We start from the raw sequence: 18,975 nt of genomic DNA, 5'->3' as shown, positions 1-18,975 counted from the left end.
TAAAATGGGGAAACCTGTTCCATTTACAAATTTTTTAAACGTTCAACAAATACTTCAAATTACAGGCAATTATTACCACATTCAATATTTGAAATATGATCAAATGGCAGAACACAACCTACCACTAACAGTTTCTAGACACATAAAGCGTTGGTTTTGATGTGTCTGATTGTCTTTGTAATTAAATTCTGGATGGAACAGGTGAAATTGCTGGGAGACTGGCATGTGTATAGCCAGCATAAGAGGGTCCCAAGCATTCTCTGCTCTATCCAAAACTGAAAAAAAAAATATTTTTTGCTAGATATTGTATATACTTTAAAGGATTAGTCAACCCAAATGTAACCTTTTTCTTGGAAGGCTAAAAAGGATGTGACCAAGGCTGTGCCCCCTTATGTTGTGTGATCTGTAGGCAAAAGGGTCTTCTTAAGGGCAAGGAGAAAGCCTTTGTTCTAACTGGGTGGAGACCAGGGGCGAACTGACAACTTATGGGGCCCCCGGGCAATAGGGGATCATGGGGCCCTTGTGTCCTTTCCCAAACTCAAAAAAGCCTATGAAAAAGGTACCAGGGGCATCTCATGGGGCCCCCTACTGACCCCAGGCCCTCGGACAGTGCCTGAGTTTCCAAATGGTCAGTCCGCCCCTGGTGGAGACATACACTTGGCATAGTGCAGAGAACATTTAACACAAGGCACTTAGTTGGTGGTCAGTGGAGACCTACTCTCGTGAGTCAGATAATCCAAAAGATAAGGCGGCATTTACTGGACTTTAAAGGTGATCACTTAATGATACAGTTTATTTCGACATGGCGCAAGGTCATCTTTCTTAAGACAGATAATTGCACCTTCCATCAAAGGATTCTTATCCCTAAAACCAGCCATAGATGGTTTGAAGTTCATTCGGTTCAACAGGAACCAGCCGAGATTCAAACTATTTATGGTCAGGCTGATTGTACCTAATTCAATTGAATGTATGACTTGTGTACAACCAGCATTTTACATGTGATTATTGCCAGTAGCTATAGCCGCTAGCAATAGTCAGTGTGTTCTCCTGGCAAGGATGACTTCCCGTGCCACCCTCCATCCCCCCGAGGGAGGGATTCCCCCCATCAACAGTGTCTGTGTTGATGGGTGAAATCGAGTGATTTTCTTTCCTGCAACCACAGGTTGAAGGAAAGAAAATCGCATCATCTATGACCTGCCTAAGAGTTTTTCTAAAGAGGAACTGAGCTCTGGAAGCTGTACCCACAAAAGGCAGGCAGATGGTAAAGGACTAGTAACCAGTATTACCTGTGGTCTCCGTGCAGCTAAGCTTTTCCCCATTACTGGCTTACAATGCCTTGTTCTGCATTGTGTCTCTGTGTGAAAGCAGCCAGAGGTAGAGGTAGAAGCAGGACTTTGCTTCCTCATGTTAGATCCTCCAGCAATGAGAAAAGCTGCATATGACTATGGGTGTGATTGCCCTAGAATTCTTTACAACTAACCAGAAAATACAGTATGTAGTAAGATCTCTACCTTCTGTACAACTGTACCAGGTCAGGTTTGGCTTTTCATATCTCTTATTGGAAGCACAACTAGATTAAATGGGGAATGACACAGTAGTAATCTATCTCAAGCCTTTTAGAGGTTTCACCATGAGCGTACATATAAAACACACTGCTGCAGATGACACTAGAAACTCAGGTGAAGAGCCAAGCTTGGGTTCAGGGCTGGAGAGACATCTGGCCTCCAGGGGTTTAGATCACTTTATTTATTTATATATTTATTAGGGAATCTAAATCTATCATTCACCCAAAACAGAATTTCTTTATGGGCTATTCTCTTCTATAATACTATGACACCAGTAGTAGTGTCTGCCAAAGAGCTGAGCACTGCTTGAACAGGTATGAGGGTATTTTAGTCGGCAATGGTAGCCTCTATTTTTCTCTTGTGACAGGTTTTCTAACAAGTCCTGATAGAGAAAAACAGGAAAACTTACTTGAGCATGCAGATATCTTTATGCTTTGAAAATCTCCTGGAATATTGACCCCTATATTTTGCCTACAAAACAAACAAAAGAGATATTTTCAGTGGAGCTGATTAAAGTATATTGGTTAAAGTGCAACTATGCTTAACTTTTTAAATATTGTTAGCAGGAATAGGTTTATGGCAGGAGAGACTGTTTAAGTCTTTTCTGCCATAAAAATTCTTTCCTGACCTGCTAATAATGTTTTTTCTACACTGACTGCTAAGCATGCGCAACTCAGTGAACAATCTCAGAGAAGGGCAAGAGCCAAGAGCCATATGCAAAAATAATATCATCCATGGTTGGCCAACTCAGAAGACTCTGAATACAGAAGACCAGGAGACAAGAGACAAGGGGGACAAGTGACAAAAGCACACTAGGAGGTAAATGTACCATAAACATTCATGGTAATGAAAGGTGACTATTGTTACCTTTGGCCTCCCAATGGTTCTTTGTCCTCCTTACAAAATGCTAACAAAAGTAAAATGATACTATACATCAGCCTTTCTCACCCTTTTTTACCCCAGAGGAACCCTTAATGTAAGTTTCAGTTCTTGAGTAACACCTGCTAAAACCAATTCATTGGACAAAATCCTGCTTACATTGGTGGCCAATAGAAAGAAAGCCCCCATACAGTGGTTGTCAGAATGCCACCATTATGGGCAGCTGATAAGATCATTTTTGTCATGCAAGTGATTCTGGCAAGTAATGTTGGCCCTGGATCTATACAGGAAACATCAAATGGAAGGTCCATCAGCCACAGCTCAAAGAACCCCTAGCAACTTCTGGAGGAACCCCGGGGTTCCACGGAACCCTGGTTGAGAATGGCTTCTATACATTGAGCTAAGATGGGCTTTATCTTTCCAAAATGTTTTTCTTGCATTAGGCAATGTTTTATGCGTATATGTGACTTTCAGAATTTCAGCTAATTAGCTTACGTTTATAAGGGTTTAAGGAATATTTTGGGCTAAGTCCTTTTTTTTGTTGTGACTGCTGCCATATTTTTGCAAAATGGAAGTAAAGAAAAAAGGAGTGATTATTGTGAGCCTCCCCTGGCAGTAGCATCTTTTATATTTTTGGTATACTCTGAGAGTTGTTGTCACATTGCTTTGTTTATCACATTTTCAACATGCATTGTACAGTTTAAAGAAACACGAATTTGCAGACCAGTACTGAAAAAAGGAAGGTGTCAGGGGTTCTTTTCTGTGGTTAACAAACCCTTAAAGCCCAGCTCCAGGATTGCGGCAAAAAGAAATAATGGTAGCCTCCAATATATACAGTAAATATTATGAAGCCTGGTGTTCTAGGAAGTTTATTAGAGACCTGTTATACCAAATGAAGGAAGACCCCCATACACCTGCCAACATCCCTATTTAAGGAATATGCAAAACTAAATTCCCCTGTCAGGAAAGGCTTGTCCATAGTGCAAGTGAGGGTTCGCGGTGCATAAATATGCGCATGCGCAGAAACATGCGCATGCGCAGAACAATATTGGGTCACACAGATGTGCATGGATTTGGGCAAAAGCGTGCATGCGCACTCGCGCATCCAGGCGCGTGCATGCGCACTCGCGCATCCAGGCGCGTGCCTGTCACTAATGCTTGCGCCAAAAGGGCTATTTAAACTGGCTGCAGTCTTGTCTCATTGCTGTTTGGTTCTGAGTGTGTTCCTGATCCTTGTGCCCGACCTCTGTTATTACCCGCATTGTTCCTGATCTTTGCTTGTCTGCTACCTGCCCCGACCCCGAATTGTCTTGACTACTCTTCTGCCTCCTGATCATGTCCGATTGTACCTCTGTTGCTGACTTGGCCTGTGACCTGCCATCTATGCTTGATCTGCCCGACTGTTACCAACCCGTCTCGTCTGACTTCGCATCTGCCTTCCTGCTGGCTACAGTTCATCAGTCTGGCAAGTCCGCATGTGGATTCTGCTTCCTGCTGTTACCTATAACCTGCCGTCCAGCAAGATCCATGCCTAGCTGTCCACCTTGAACCTGTCCTGCTTCTTCACCTGTCTGTGGACTATCACTCACGCACCTACTACTGGACTGATCACAGGCACTCATACCTCACCTTGCTCCTGTGGCTACTGTCCTACTACTAGTGGCCCTTGAGCCGGAGCTGTATGGGAGGCCTGCCTCTTCACGTCAGGCTCACTATTTAAGGTATGTGACATCCCCCGTGTAGATGGGACTTTCAAGGCTAGATTATTAGTGACCTGTAGCACTATTTCCTTAGAGGTTTTGGGTCCCCCCTACAGTTCTGCACAGCCAGGCAACATGCATTTTCTTCCACACTTTACACTCAGAGTCAGTAAACAGTCTTGGTTTAATGATTTTTATTTTCTATACTGTAGAACTTGAATGGGGTTGAGGGGATGCCCAAGGAAATGCAAACTTGAGGACAGCTGTGTGTAAAAATGTGGACCAAAACTAGTCTCTCCTTTAAGAGCTGCCAAAGCTCTCCCTGGTACCTCCTCAGACCCTAGAAGAATCCTCCTCTTCACCCAGCTGCCTGAGGGTATTCCCTGGGCAAGGGGACCTAGAAGCTGCCAACTTGAAACAGTCCCAGATGAGGAGCTAGTTGGGTTCTCTACCTGACTGCCCTCTCTCTTTATCCCAAGTGTAGGATTACTCATGCTGTCTCATCTGCAAGCTTAGTGGGTTGGTGGTTGCCTTCAGGCCTGACGCTGGGCTGGCTCCTTCCCTGCACCACAGGCTGTCCTCTCTCAGGAGACATTGAGGAAGAGAGATCCTCCTTTTCAGCACCCTGCCAGTAGGTGGGCTCCTTCCTTGGGCCCCCTCCCTGGCTCCACACTCCAGCCTTCCCTCCATCTTTCACCTGACACTGAACCACTGATCAGGCTCAATCATATTTATGGGCTTTCCTGGCCCCATGCCAATCCTCCTGCTTGGGGATTGACCAAGGTCTCTTAAGTATGCAGGCCAGCTCCTCCTCACCCTCACCCACTGACGTTTAGAAACTTCTCCAGCTTCTAGAGCAGGAGGAGGTATCAGAGAAGTGACCTGCAAAGCCCTCAGCCCTGATCTAAAGTAACCTGGCTGACTCATGACCAGGCTCCTAACAAGCCTCTGTCTTAAAAAAAAGATCTAACTCCCCTAGCTGAACCTGAAGGGCATTACATCAGGATACTTACCTTACACCTGAATATAAAATATTGTATATTCATATTTTGTATGTTTTTGGTCGCCAGATAGCTCTTTAATATGTTATCTATCTCTGTACAGCCCTTTGAAAAACATTTTGTAAACTGCAATAGTATTTGCTGAAATTGCACCCAGAAATGAATGGCTCATTGCAGTGAATAAACCTGTATTATCTGGCTAAGTCCAACGTCTAGAAGAAGAAGGAGCTCTGCACATGCTCCGAAACGCGTCACCGTTCCACGCCCGTTCCTAACCTACATCACTTCCGGTTGCGTTCTCCTGGACAGCGTGCGCTCCAGCAATCCCGGAACTTGCAGTGGCCATCTTGGACAACTGATCCTTAGCCACCCCTGCAGCTGCTGGTCGGCACAGCGGGTTCTGGCATGGTGGATTGAGCCTCTGCACTCTGACGATTTTATTGAGCCTGTTATAAATACAGGTTTGTAAGTGTTTCTAACTGTCATTATTAAAGATTCTTCTGGATATACTGCACTTAGAAGCACCTTCTTGGTCTATCCTCTTCTGCCTTTTCTTTGCAGAGCTAGTCATAAATTTCTGTGGCTGACCACTTGGGCTACCAGTTGCAGTCAACCTTCATGTAAAAGGTGTTACTCCCAGGAAATCATATGTAACTGCATTTGTACTAGACCAAACTATATTGTACTATTTAAGTCACAGTGGTTCTCCCTTATACTTCATTCTATAGGAATCTCTTTTCCTGTACTGTACTGCCTTTTAGTGCATTTAATGGGAAACTGCCCCTGGGAAGCTCCTGTTATGGTAATAGTTGCATTAACTGTTACACTTTGTTCTGTGTTTATTGCATACCCTTTTACCATTTTGTATGCATTGTCAATTTATCCTGCATTAATTCAGTAAACATCAAGTTGCACATTGCTGTTTGATTATTTGTTTAACTCCCCTGATACTAATATTCCTGATACTGCAAAGACTGAAAACTACCCATTCTCTTTAGTGATGACTATATACTTAGTGTCAGGAATGGACTTGCCAATAATGGTGGGACTCACCTGGTGGGCTGCAGTACCAAAGCTGGCCAGCGGATGCTCTCAGCAATCAGAGACTCACCCCTGCAATCAGCCAAACACCTGAAGCTGATTGCAGGGGTTGTATTTAAGGAATGGCCAGACTCACAGTCAGGGCCTTGGTGTGTTTTTCCATGGGCCCCTGTACCTTGTATCCTGTATTCCTGTTCCTGTCTGACTTGTTGCCGAAACTGTCTGATTCTGACCTCTGCTGACTTCTCCTGCTTGATCCCTGGCTTGTGACCCTGACCATTCTCTGCCCGACCCTCTGTACCACGCTGCCTGTGAGTTACTGAACCCAGCTTGTGACCCCTACCACTCTCCCGCTTGTTCCTGGTACTCCGTTTGCCTGTTTGCTACTGACCCGGCCTGCCTGACTACTCTTTGTATTGTATGTATTGTTATCTGTAGGTGGTTTGGTTTGTTTGCACTGTGTTTATGTTTAGTTTTGCACTGCGTTTTGTATTGTTAGTCTTAATAAATCATATTGTTTATACCATATCTGAAGCCTGCGTTTCCCTGTGTCAGTCCACACACCTCTGGTCATACCTGGAGCCCTGACACTTAGGTTACACTCAGCAACCTGCTCTATGTCATGTCAGATCCCCTCCCGCTCTCACTGGAGTTGAGAAAAAAGCCTTTGACCTGTGTGTTTCAGAAGGCTGTAGAGAAGAGATCACTCCAGATAAACTTGTACAACGTGTGTAGAGGATTTATTTAATTTATGTATATCACCTGAGACCAGTCATTTCAGTGGGTATATGTTTATACAACCACTTTAAGACACATGTAATTTGCTTTCTGTTTCATTTATACAATTTCCTCAATGGTGTAATAAATTTAAAAGGAAACTGGTGTCAGGGAAAGCATGTTTGTGACGAACCGTCCCTTTGTGATAACATTTTGCGCTTTCTGTTCTGGTTGTATCCCCTTGTTAAGTGGTCTTCCCATTCTCCCCTTGGTAAAGCTGTATATGTTTAGCAGCTGTTATGTAGACAGGCATTCTTCACTGTTTGTTTAGGGAAATGTGGCCTTGTAGTCTTTCACTTCTATAAAGTTCATACTGTATTGTTGGGTTGTAGGGTGGGGAAAACCCGTTGCCAGGCTGTCTGGTGGGGGTGGGGGTGGAGCTGTATATACTGAACTGTGTTCAATAAAGATTGATTCATTTCACCCTACACGAAGTTCCGACTCGTGGTTTGGGATAGCAAGGAAGGATTGGCTTTGAGCTCTAATACCTGCCTTGGCAGAGCACTGGAAGAGCAGGTCAAAGGGACCATTAGCTGAGACGCATCGCTCCGCACGAGGAAGCCCATGCGGAACTGTTCTGCCACAATGTTCATTTCTCCCTCTGAAAAGGCTAGTTGCCTGGCTAGCATGCTAATTTTCATACTTCAGAATTCTGAGTGACTGGTCCACTGGTATGACTGGTCCACTACAAGTATGTTCTGACTTCTGACTTTTCCATAAATTTCCTTATCTGCATGCTTGTTCTCAATCAAGTTTAGAAAGCATTAAAGTGTTACTAAACCCGCAGCAGTAAAATCGGCTGTATATGCAGTTGCATGAAGCATGCTTGTTATACTCACTGTGGAACCTGAAGGGTTAATCCTCTGTATTGTGCAAAAAGGATATTTGATCCTGTCTTCTCTGATCCTCCTCTTATACTGTCCCCCAACCATCTGCTGAGAACAAATCCTTGGGGCAAGCTGCACATGCTCATTTTGGTGTGTATTTCTAGAGAGTGTGCATGTGATCAGGGTCAATCAGCACTGTCCAGACAGAGAGTCAGGGGTCCTGCAGCCTCATAGGACATTTAGAGGAGCATGAAAACTCCTCTTCCCAGTGAAAACACTGATAGAAGTCACAAGACTGCTCTAACTGCTGATGAGAAAAGGTATTTAGCAGTTTATATTTACTAAACTATTGCATTTCCATGTTGTGTGTCCTGTGGGAGGCCAGATATAGTGAATGCAGGGTCCGGGGAGACCAGATATAGTGAATACGGGGTCCGGGGAGACCAGATATAGTGAATGCAGGGTCCGGTGAGATCAGATATAGTGAATGCAGGGTCCGGGGAGACCAGATATAGTAAATGCAGGGTCCGGGGAGACCGGTTATAGTGAATGCAGGGTCCGGGGAGACCAGATACAGTGGATGCGGGGTCCGGGGAGACCAGATATAGTGAATGCGAGGTCCGGAGAGACTAGATATAGTGAATGCGGGGTCCGGGGAGACCGGATATAGTGAATGCAGGGTCCGGGGAGACCGGATATAGTGAATGCAGGGTCCGGGGAGACCGGATATAGTGAATGCAGGGTCCGGGGAGACCGGATATAGTGAATGCAGGGTCCGGGGAGACCGGTTATAGTGAATGCAGGGTCCGGGGAGACCAGATATAGTGAATGCAGGGTCCAGGGTTTAGTAACACTTTAAGACCAGAAGATCAGATCACAATATTTGTTACTCCAACATTGCATACTCCTGATATGCGTCTGTTGTACCAATTACTTGTGATAAAAAGTAGTCTGTTCTCTTTATATTCCTTCCTTTGTGTGAAATACCTGGTGTTCCTGCCAGTCCCCCTGCTTTAATATTCCAAACTGGCCACACTAGGCTTGGGAGCACATCCTTTCCAGCATGGTCAGTTTTCTGGCTGTACTGGGAGCACAGCCTGCCTGTCAACCAATAGCCAAGACAGTTTTTTCATTGGGAAGACCAGTGTATTGCTGTCTTTCTGCCTCCTGCTTACACAACCCTTGCATTGTCTACCCATACCTTTTCTGCAGCTGAGAACAGAGGTTATTTTATCACTTACAAAAAGAGAAAAAAGGGTATTTATAATTTGTTTTTATATATACGGTACATTTTATTTATATATATATATCAGTAATATGGGTGGAGTGCACAACGATGATCAATCACAGTGCATAGCAATCAGGCCCTCCCAAAGGTCATTTATAGAAAAAAGAAACTTGGATTACTGCAATTTATATGTGCAGCAATCCAATATATATATATATATATATATATATATATATATATATATATAAAGAGAGTTCAGTGTTCATGGTCTTAAGTGGTCCAACACCCCCCCCCCCTCACAATGATCCAATCAATAATGCTCAATGAGCAGCATTGTTTATTGGAGTACTGTGCAGGGTCTTGTTGGGAAACCCGGACCGCTAGGCAGTGGTCTGGCTCTCCAGTGTGCATCCAGCACATAGCAACTTCTTACTTTTTTAATCACAAATGCATACAAATGTAAAAAAGCCATCATATTATTTGCTTGTTAAGCAGCCTGACTACATAACAAGTAAAAAAAAAAAAAGAAAGAAACTTCAACTGGCCTTTAAATTTTTTTTTGAAAGCCATAAATGAAGTAAACCGTTTACCTTTTAAGTAAGTTTTTCTCTTCTTCTGAAAGGAAGGAGATATTTCTGTTGTAGGACTGAAGAAATGTTAAAGATTCACAATGGACGTCTCTTGCTTTATTGCAAAAAAATGATTCCATGTCTTCGTCGTATCGATATTTGCAGACTTCATTAGTCCTTAGTTTGAATCCGCATTCAGTCTTGACTTGTTGAGTTCCTTTTTGAAAGGTTCCTGTGAAGTATATGAGACCATAATCCTGGTTCCTTGCTCTCCACAGTGAGGAAACCGCCTCACTTGGATGATGGAGTACCAAGGCAACATAGACTATTCCTTCCCAAAATAAAGTGAAATGGACATGATAGGTCCCATTGTTAAAGTCTTCAACCCTCCCACTTGCTGCAGCCTTAAGATTTGGAGAAAATATTCTTGCTTTTATGAAGTCTCCTCCGTATGTTTTTTTATTACCCAATTGGTCAAACATGTCAATCTGGACAATCAATATATCTCCAACACAATAAGTCTCTCTTGCTTTAAATATGGTTGCTCGGCTGTTTTTGGCGCTTGTTGCGTAATTAATGTTGGTGAACGTGACTTTAGGGACCAGTTCAGACATTTTGCTAAAGATTGTAAGCTCTTCGTCTGATGGTGTGGTAGCATTAAAAAATGTATTCTCATTGCTCATAACATTTTGTTTTAGGGTAAACATTACAAAGGAAACCTAAAAAGATAACAATATAAAAACAATAACCGATTAAAAAAGGTAAATACTTAAAAATTACTTATGAAGTTGATTTTAAATACAGTGTTCTAGGAGCAAGGAGCTATTTAGAGGCACAGAAGAAAAGTATTAGGGAAGGATGCATGGATCAAAATTACAAAATGTAACGGAACCGACCCAGACTGCGCTTGAATACTTCCGTTAGAATACCGCTTCCCCGTCTGAACACCGACAACAGACACCACAGCCGACCAAACAAGACTAGACAACACCAGGGGTGGACTGACCATTTGGAAACTCGGGCACTGCCCGAGGGCCCGGGGTCGGTAGGGGGCCCCATGAGATGCCCCTGGTACCTTTTTCATAGACTTTTTTGAGTTTGGGCAAGGACACAGGGGCCCCATGATCCCCTATTGCCCAGGGGCCCCATGAGTTGTCAGTCTGCCCCTGGACAACACCAGTCTTGAAGTAAACCAGGAGGTAGACTACTTTATTTAAACACAGATACAAATTATATACACTCAGGGGACAATCCCCCCTCCCTGCATAATGACACAGGGCGGGGCAATCTACATTTAGTAACAAGAGACACACAGGTATTCAAACTTCACACCAGCAGACAGTCCCATCAGGAGGGAGGGCTGCAGGAGACCCCCCCCCCCCACTAAGCTAATACACATAACCACATACATCCCATAATAGTTTGCTCCCAAGCCAGACAAGCAATAGAACAATGGGATGCAACCACATAACTTTAAACAATCCACAACCCCCCCACCACCTATCTCCAAAATATGTCTACACAGTCTGAGACAAAGCCCACACAATATTAGGACAGATCACCCTGTCCCCCCAACAGGCACAGGGTGATTTACACATAAGAGGGATATGGGGAGCTGAGACAGGGGTCTCCCCACCTCTCCAAAGTGAGCTGGGTTCCATGGGCCCCCCAATCAAAGTGACTCCCGTCACACAAAAACTGTGGAAAAACTAGTTTATGGCCTTCAGAGGTTTGCTAGCCATTGGGGTAGTCGTTCATTCATTATAGTACAGGTAACATTTAACATTTCTCCAGCATCCAAGTCAGACTTGCTATTTACCTCTTCCTGCCCCTCTAAGATCTTCACTGAGTGGCCCTCTGGGAGCCACATGTCAATTTACAAAAGTCTTCTGTCCTAACTCTATTCATTTCAATGGAAATGCTGTCCATTTGTGGTGGACAATTTTTTTACACCAATGAATTACCGGTTTAGATAAAGAGGTTGTTCAGCTCTCACTGGGCTGCATAGCAAAGAACGTGGAGAAGAGATAGGGTAGGGGGAGAGGAGCATTTAAAGGATACCTGCACCAAAAGTCGAGTAATCGTTCCAATTTTGGTGGTGCTGGTGGTTGAGAATGAAGATTTGGTTAGACCTATGGCCATTGCCTTTCGTAGCTATTATTACTCCCAATCCATTATGATGGGGGCTCACAACCATGTTTGCCTGTCTTCTGTTAGTTCCTTGTCTGTTTCTGGCTCTGGTGTATGACCTCGGCTCATCAGTACCATGGTTCTAACCCTTCACCACTCTGTGGACTTTTTCATTTATATAGCATAAAAAAAAATAAAAATCCCAGTGGTGAATAAATACCACCAAAATAAAGTTTTAAAAACATGCTAAAAAATTCATATGGGTACAGTGTTGCATGACCGCGCAATTGGCATTCAAAGTGTGATAGCACTGAAAGCTGAAAATTGACCTGGACAAGAACATTTTTTGTGACGCGATGAGATGCCCCTGGTACCTTTTTCATAGGCTTTTTTGAGTTTGGGCAAGGACACAGGGGCCCCATGATCCCCTATTGCCCGGGGGCCCCATGAGTTGTCAGTTCATCCCTGGTACAGTCTGTACTCCCACAGCTGCCTAATATATGTCATACCAAGGATAGACAACAGGACTTTGCCATCACTAGTTCTAGCACCACATTTAACATAGAGTATACTAAATGTAATAATGATTCGAATCTGCTGCAGTTTTATTGCAGGTTATTTGGGAAAAAATACTCTACAATAAAAGACAGCATAATAATAATACTTGTTACAGACATACGTTCATCTATGCACACTGGAGGCTAGGAAAGTTAATGTTAGCAACCAATCATATTCCAGCTGTCATTTTCTAGATCAGGAAATGAAAATAGAAACCTGAATGGGTATTATAAGCAACATTTTCCAGTAGTATTCCTACATGCATTCCAGTATATTGTATTCCCTGCTGTACTTTATATAACCACTAGATGTCAACCTTGCACCATGTTATGCCTCATCTTCACCAGGGGTTTGTTTACGCCACAATCCTCGCGTTTAGTGTGCAGTTCAACATGTGCGTTTACTCCCATTTGTAATGTGTTTGTGATGCAATTGCAGCATGTTTTCAGTGTGTTTTTTAGGTATTGTTTAACCACCTAACCAACTCATGGGGCCCCCGGGCAATAGGGGATCATGGGGCCCCTGTGTCCTTGCCCAAACTCAAAATAGCCTATGAAAAAGGTACCAGGGGCATCTCATGGGGCCCCCTACTGTCCCTGGGCCCTCGGGCAGTGCCCGAGTTTCCAAATGGTCAGTCCGCCCCTGCCCTTGCCTACTGAACACTTTTACCCTCTTCCTGCCCAGGCCAATTTTCAGCTTATAGCGCTGTCAAACTTTGAATGACAATTGCGTGGTCATGCAACACTGCACCCATATGCAATTTGTATTATTTGTTTAAGACAAATAGAGCTTTCTTTTGGTGGTATTTAATCACCATTGGATTTTTTTTATTTTTTGCTAAACAAATGAAAAAAGACTAAAAATTGTAAAAAAAAAAAGTTTTTCTTAGTTTCTGTTATAAAGTTTTGTAAATAAGTGATTTTTCTCCTTCACTGATGTGCTCTGATAAGGCTACACTGATGGGCACTGATGAAGCTGCTTCGATATAGGGCACTGATGAAGCTGCACCAATATGTGGCACTGATGGGCACTGATGAAGCTGCACCGATATGTGGCACTGATGAAGCTGCACAAATATGTGGCACTGATGAGCACTGATGAGGAGGCACTGATGAAGCTGCACCAGTATGTGGCACTGATGGACACTGATAGGTGGCATTAATGGGCATTGATAGGCGGTACTGATGGGTACTGATAGCACTGATGGGCACAGACAGTCAGCATCGATGGGCTCTGATAGCCAGCACTGACAGCCAGCATTGAGGAGGTACTGGTAGCCAGCACTGATGGGCACTGAAAACCAGCACAGATAGCAACTGAAAACCAGCACAGATGGGCATTGAGGAGCACTATTGGCTGCACTGATGGAGCAAAGCTGATCATCATGGCACTGATGATCAGTGTAGATATCCCTCTTAGAAATTCTGCTTACCAGCCAGGGGCGGACTGACAACTCATGGGGCCCCCGGGCAATAGGGGATCATGGGGCCCCTGTGTCCTTGCCCAAACTCAAAAAAGCCTAAGAAAAAGGTACCAAGGGCATCTCATGGGGCCCCCTACTGACCCCGGGCCCTCGGGCAGTGCCCGAGTTTCCAAATGGTCAGTCCGCCCCTGTTACCAGCTATCCTCACCTCACGCGCTGTCAGCTCGAGGAGATGACTGCTGATAACCAGCATTTCCAATTTACACTGTGATCAGCTGTGATTGGACACAACTGATCACATAGTAAAAGGTTTCTCTGATTGGCCCTTTTCTTGGACATATGATCAGCTGTGTCCGAAAGACACAGCGATCACAGATTGCACACTGTGGGAGCATGCGCGGTGGGGGGGAGGGTGGTAAATGAATGGATTCCCTCCCAGAACTAGCCTTCCACGCTTTAGTCGTCTTTTGGCTATAGCGCGGTCGGGAACTGGTTAATTTCGAGTTTTATTTCCATGCATTTGCAGTGCATTCATATGCATGTATAAGTGTTCTGGCACATTTGCGTGCAGATAAAATGCAGCACACTGTACTTTTTTTGTTAAATGCACACGAAAGCAAATTAGGTAAATTAGGTTCATTGAAATACCTTCATTTCTGTTGCATATGTATTTAAAAACGTGTTCAACTGCATCAGCTGTAAATGAACACCGAGGGGTATATTTCTAAAGCAGTGAATGTTACTTTCACAAAAACATTTGTGCTATGGGGGGGGGGTGATGTGAAGGGGGACAGAGGACACTACCGTGAGGGGAGTGATGTGAAGGGGGACAGAGGACACTACCGTGGGGGGAGTGATGTGAAGGGGGACAGAGGACACTACCGTGCGGGGAGTGATGTGCAGGGGGACAGAGGACAGTACCGCGGGGGGAGTGATGTGAAGGGGGACAGAGGACAGTACCGTGGGGGGAGTGATGTGAAGGGGGACAGAGGACACTACCGTGGGGGGAGTGATGTGAAGGGGGACAGAGGACACTACCGTGGGGGGAGTGATGTGAAGGGGGACAGAGGACACTACCGTGCGGGGAGTGATGTGAAGGGGGACAGAGGACACTACCGTGAGGGGAGTGATGTGAAGGGGGACAGAGGACACTACCGTGAGGGGAGTGATGTGAAGGGGGACAGAGGACAGTACCGTGGGGGGAGTGATGTGAAGGGGGACAGAGGACAGTACCGTGGGGGGAGTGATGTGAAGGGGGACAGAGGACACTACCGTGCGGGGAGTGATGTGAAGGGGGACAGAGGACACTACCATGGGGGGAGTGATGTGAAGGGGGACAGAGGACAGTACCGTGGGGGGAGTGATGTGAAGGGGGACAGAGGACACTACCGTGAGGGGAGTGATGTGAAGGGGGACAGAGGACACTACCGTGGGGGGAGTGATGTGAAGGGGGACAGAGGACAGTACCGTGGGGGGAGTGATGTGAAGGGGGACAGAGGACACTACCGTGAGGGGAGTGATGTGAAGGGGGACAGAGGACAGTACCGTGGGGGGAGTGATGTGAAGGGGGACAGAGGACACTACCGTGGGGGGAGTGATGTGAAGGGGGACAGAGGACAGTACCGTGGGGGGAGTGATGTGAAGGGGGACAGAGGACACTACCGTGGGGGGAGTGATGTGAAGGGGGACAGAGGACACTACCGTGGGGGGAGTGATGTGAAGGGGGACAGAGGACACTACCGTGAGGGGAGTGATGTGAAGGGGGACAGAGGACAGTACCGTGAGGGGAGTGATGTGAAGGGGGACAGAGGACACTACCGTGAGGGGAGTGATGTGAAGGGGGACAGAGGACACTACCGTGAGGGGAGTGATGTGAAGGGGGACAGAGGACAGTACCGTGGGGGGAGTGATGTGAAGGGGGACAGAGGACACTACCGTGGGGGGAGTGATGTGAAGGGGGACAGAGGACACTACCGTGAGGGGAGTGATGTGAAGGGGGACAGAGGACAGTACCGTGGGGGGAGTGATGTGAAGGGGGACAGAGGACACTACCGTGGGGGGAGTGATGTGAAGGGGGACAGAGGACAGTACCGTGGGGGGAGTGATGTGAAGGGGGACAGAGGACAGTACCGTGGGGGGAGTGATGAGAAGGGGGACAGAGGACACTACCGTGGGGGGAAGTGATGTGAGGGGGGACAGAGGACACTACCATGGGGGGAGTGATGTGAAGGGGGACAGAGGACACCACCGTGGGGGGAGTGATGTGAAGGGGGACAGAGGACACCACCGTGGGGGGAGTGATGTGAAGGGGGACAGAGGACACCAGCATGGGGGGAGTGATGTGACGGGGACAGAGGACAGTACCGTGGGGGGAATGATGTGAAGGGGGACAGAGGACACTACCGTGGGGGGAGTGATGTGAAGGGGGACAGAGGACACTACCATGGGGGGGAGTGATGTGAAGGGGGACAGAGGACACTACCTTGGGGGGAGTGATGTGAAGGGGAATAGAGGACACTACCATGGGGGGAGTGATGTGAAGGGGGACAGAGGACACTACCATGGGGGGGAGTGATGTGAAGGGGACAGAGGACACTACCGTGGGGGGAGTGATGTGAAGGGGACAGAGGACAGTACCGTGGCGGGAGTGATGTGAAGGGGGACATAGGACACTACTGTGACACACTATGTGTTCTTCATGCTGTCTTTTTTTATAGTTTTTTTTTTTTTAAGGGCACCGCCTAGTACCCTAGTACTCCCCCCCTCCCACCCCTGGGGATCTTTGCTTTCCTCCATGTTGTCCAGGTAGATCTCATCCTCTGAAAGGTTGCCTACCCCTGCACCCTGGTTTGCGTGATAACATTGTCATTTAAGCATTTATATATAATATTGCATGTTTTATTGAAATAGCGTTGCACCATTTTTTTCACCTTGTAGAAGTAGCAGTGACTTCATCACTGTGCTGTACAAAAGCAGGGAGCAGAGCTGTGGGAGGGGCCCAACAGACTCCACCCACTACAGGTTGCTTATAGAAAACTACAGGAGGGGGTGGAGACAAGACCTGTCATTCTGCACAAGGAGAGAGAGAGAGCAGTGACTGGTCTTTATTGCAAGAAAGCAAAATGTCATACTAGATTAGGGCACATATCTGGAAGAAATTCACAAAGCACACCAAGATTCAAGTAAGAGTACACATGATGAATGTATTTACACAATATTAGCTCAGAGTTCAGCTTTACCAGCTAAGTATATACAAGTTGCATATTATACCTTTCTCAACTGTAGATGAAATGTGAAGCTAGCAAGCAAGATGGAGATGAAAATTACAGCCAAACATATCTTATATTTCCAGGTATAAGACATCCTCTTCATTGAAACTCTGAAAGAGATAATATTTTTAGTACATAGTCCTGTTGGGGTAAGTAGGGGTATACATTTAAGGTCTTTTTATAAGAGGCGATGCATTTAAAAAGTGAAAAAATGCAGAAAACGTGTTTCAGGATCTGGTATTATTATTGTTATACAGTATTTATATAGCGGCAACAGTTCGCTCAGCGCTGTACATTACAATGGGAGACAGTACAGTAACAATACAATGTGATACACGAGGGGTTCGAGGGCCCTGCTCCTTGGAGCTTACAATCTAGGAGTAGGGGATAGTGGCACAGGAGGAAATAGCTATGGTGGACGGAGTGGTAGGAAGAGTGGGGGAGATCGGCAATTAGCTGAGGGCGGGGTAGGCTTCCCTGAAGAGATGGGTTTTCAGGGTGTGCCTAAAGGAGAGGAGAGTGGGTGATAGACTGATGGATTAGAGAGTTCCAGAGGATGGAGGAAGCCCTGGAGAAGTCCTGGAGACGGGCATGGGAGGAGGAGACCAGGGAACTAGAGAGTAGGAGGTCTTGTGAGGAGCGGAGAGTACGTTTTGGGTGGTATTTGGATATTAGGTTGGTGATGTAGTTTGGGGCAGTGTTATGAATAGCTTTGTACATCAGTGTTGGCATTTTTAATTTTATCCGTTGGGCAATTGGAAGCCAGTGGAGGGATTGGCATTATTGACTGGTCTTTGCATAGCACTACCCCCTGTAGGCGCCACTGGTAATAACTGTTTTTTCCTTGATAGTGCAGAGGCTGCCCTCCACTGCCAGCACCAGTCATCTGTCACCAGCTCTAATTACACAGTCTAGGGAATGTCTTTTTTAGTGGTTATTGCTTGAAGACATTTTAACAGAAGAGGGGTTTAGGGTCACAGGATACTCCAAAACAATCAACATCAACAATTGGAGGACGCGCTTCTCACTAATCTTCTTACAGCAGCCTTTCCTGGAGGTAACAGGGAATGGCCAGTGTAGCATCCTCCTACTTTAGCTGGAGGGAGCTAGACTCCAGTGGTTAGACAGGGGCTGAGAAGCAGCCTAGGTGTAATAGCCAGAGAGGGATCAAACTGTGGTCAGGGCTGAGAGCCTCTGCAGGCCAGCCCTTTTGGAATTTCTCCTTGCTCTAGGGCTTTGGAGGGAGGCCTTAGAGGCAGTGGGTGGATCTGATGAGTGGCTGACTGCACTCTTGAGGGGTCCTGGCCAATCCCCAACAAGAGGTTGGCAAGGGGCTGATCATCCTTAAAGGTGTTGGAGCCTGCTCACCTGCAGGAGGGAGGAGAGTGAAGGGAGAGTTCAAGTGGAAGATGTGAGGCTGAAGGAAGGAGGCTGTGAGGAGGCCCAGCGAGATGGGGCCTACCTACCGGCCTGGAGATGGAAAGGAGGAAAGCTCAGAACTCATCGGCCCCCTGAGAGAGGACCACCTGTATGGCAGGGAAGCGACCCAGCCGACAGGCCTGGTAGCAGCCACCATCCCGCAAGCGGTACAGGAGAGGATCTGAGTGAGTACACCTGCACCTCCTGGGCAGATAGGGGAAAGAGCACTCTGGAGGGAAATCAAATTAGCTATTTACCAGTGACTGTTCATCTTTTAAAGTGGCAGGAACCAGATCCCCAGCTCAGGGGTACCTCCAGATTGCTGGGTGAAGAGGAGAAGTTCATCAAGGGTCTGAGGTGATACACTAAGGAGACACTGGTTAGCTCTCCAGCAGAGACTATGCTGTACAGAAGGCTTGTAAATAGTTCCAGGAAGTTGGCCTCAGTTTATCAGTACCCTTGGGCATCCTGTACATCTCTAACTCTATCCTAGTTCAAATCCCCTAAATAAAACAACAAAACCAAAGCTCAAGGACTGATTTCTGACTCTGGATGCAAGTTTCTGGGGAAATGCTTGATGCCTGGCTGT

At 46.1% G+C, this 18,975-nt stretch overlaps 1 protein-coding gene across 2 annotated transcripts in view; it reads right to left on the bottom strand.

Moving 5' to 3' along the window:
• LOC149464506 (NXPE family member 2-like) overlaps nucleotides 1–18,975 on the bottom strand; it is a 95,103-nt gene that overhangs the window by 28,053 nt on the left and 48,075 nt on the right. For both annotated transcript variants that reach the window (XM_089674478.1, XM_089674479.1), the window contains 3 exons: nucleotides 16,969–17,077; nucleotides 9,609–10,306; nucleotides 1,975–2,036 (listed from right to left, as the gene is read on the bottom strand). In XM_089674478.1, the coding sequence (XP_089530604.1) occupies nucleotides 1,975–2,036; nucleotides 9,609–10,306; nucleotides 16,969–17,077 (869 nt within the window). The remainder of the gene's footprint in view (nucleotides 1–1,974; nucleotides 2,037–9,608; nucleotides 10,307–16,968; nucleotides 17,078–18,975) is intronic.

The sequence above is a fragment of the Staurois parvus genome, unplaced genomic scaffold (assembly GCF_062004578.1).
Source record: "Staurois parvus isolate SC_StPar_1 unplaced genomic scaffold, SC_StPar_1.0 ptg000151l, whole genome shotgun sequence".
Lineage (NCBI taxonomy): Eukaryota > Metazoa > Chordata > Amphibia > Anura > Ranidae > Staurois > Staurois parvus.
This window is presented reverse-complemented; position numbering and strand designations above follow the sequence as displayed.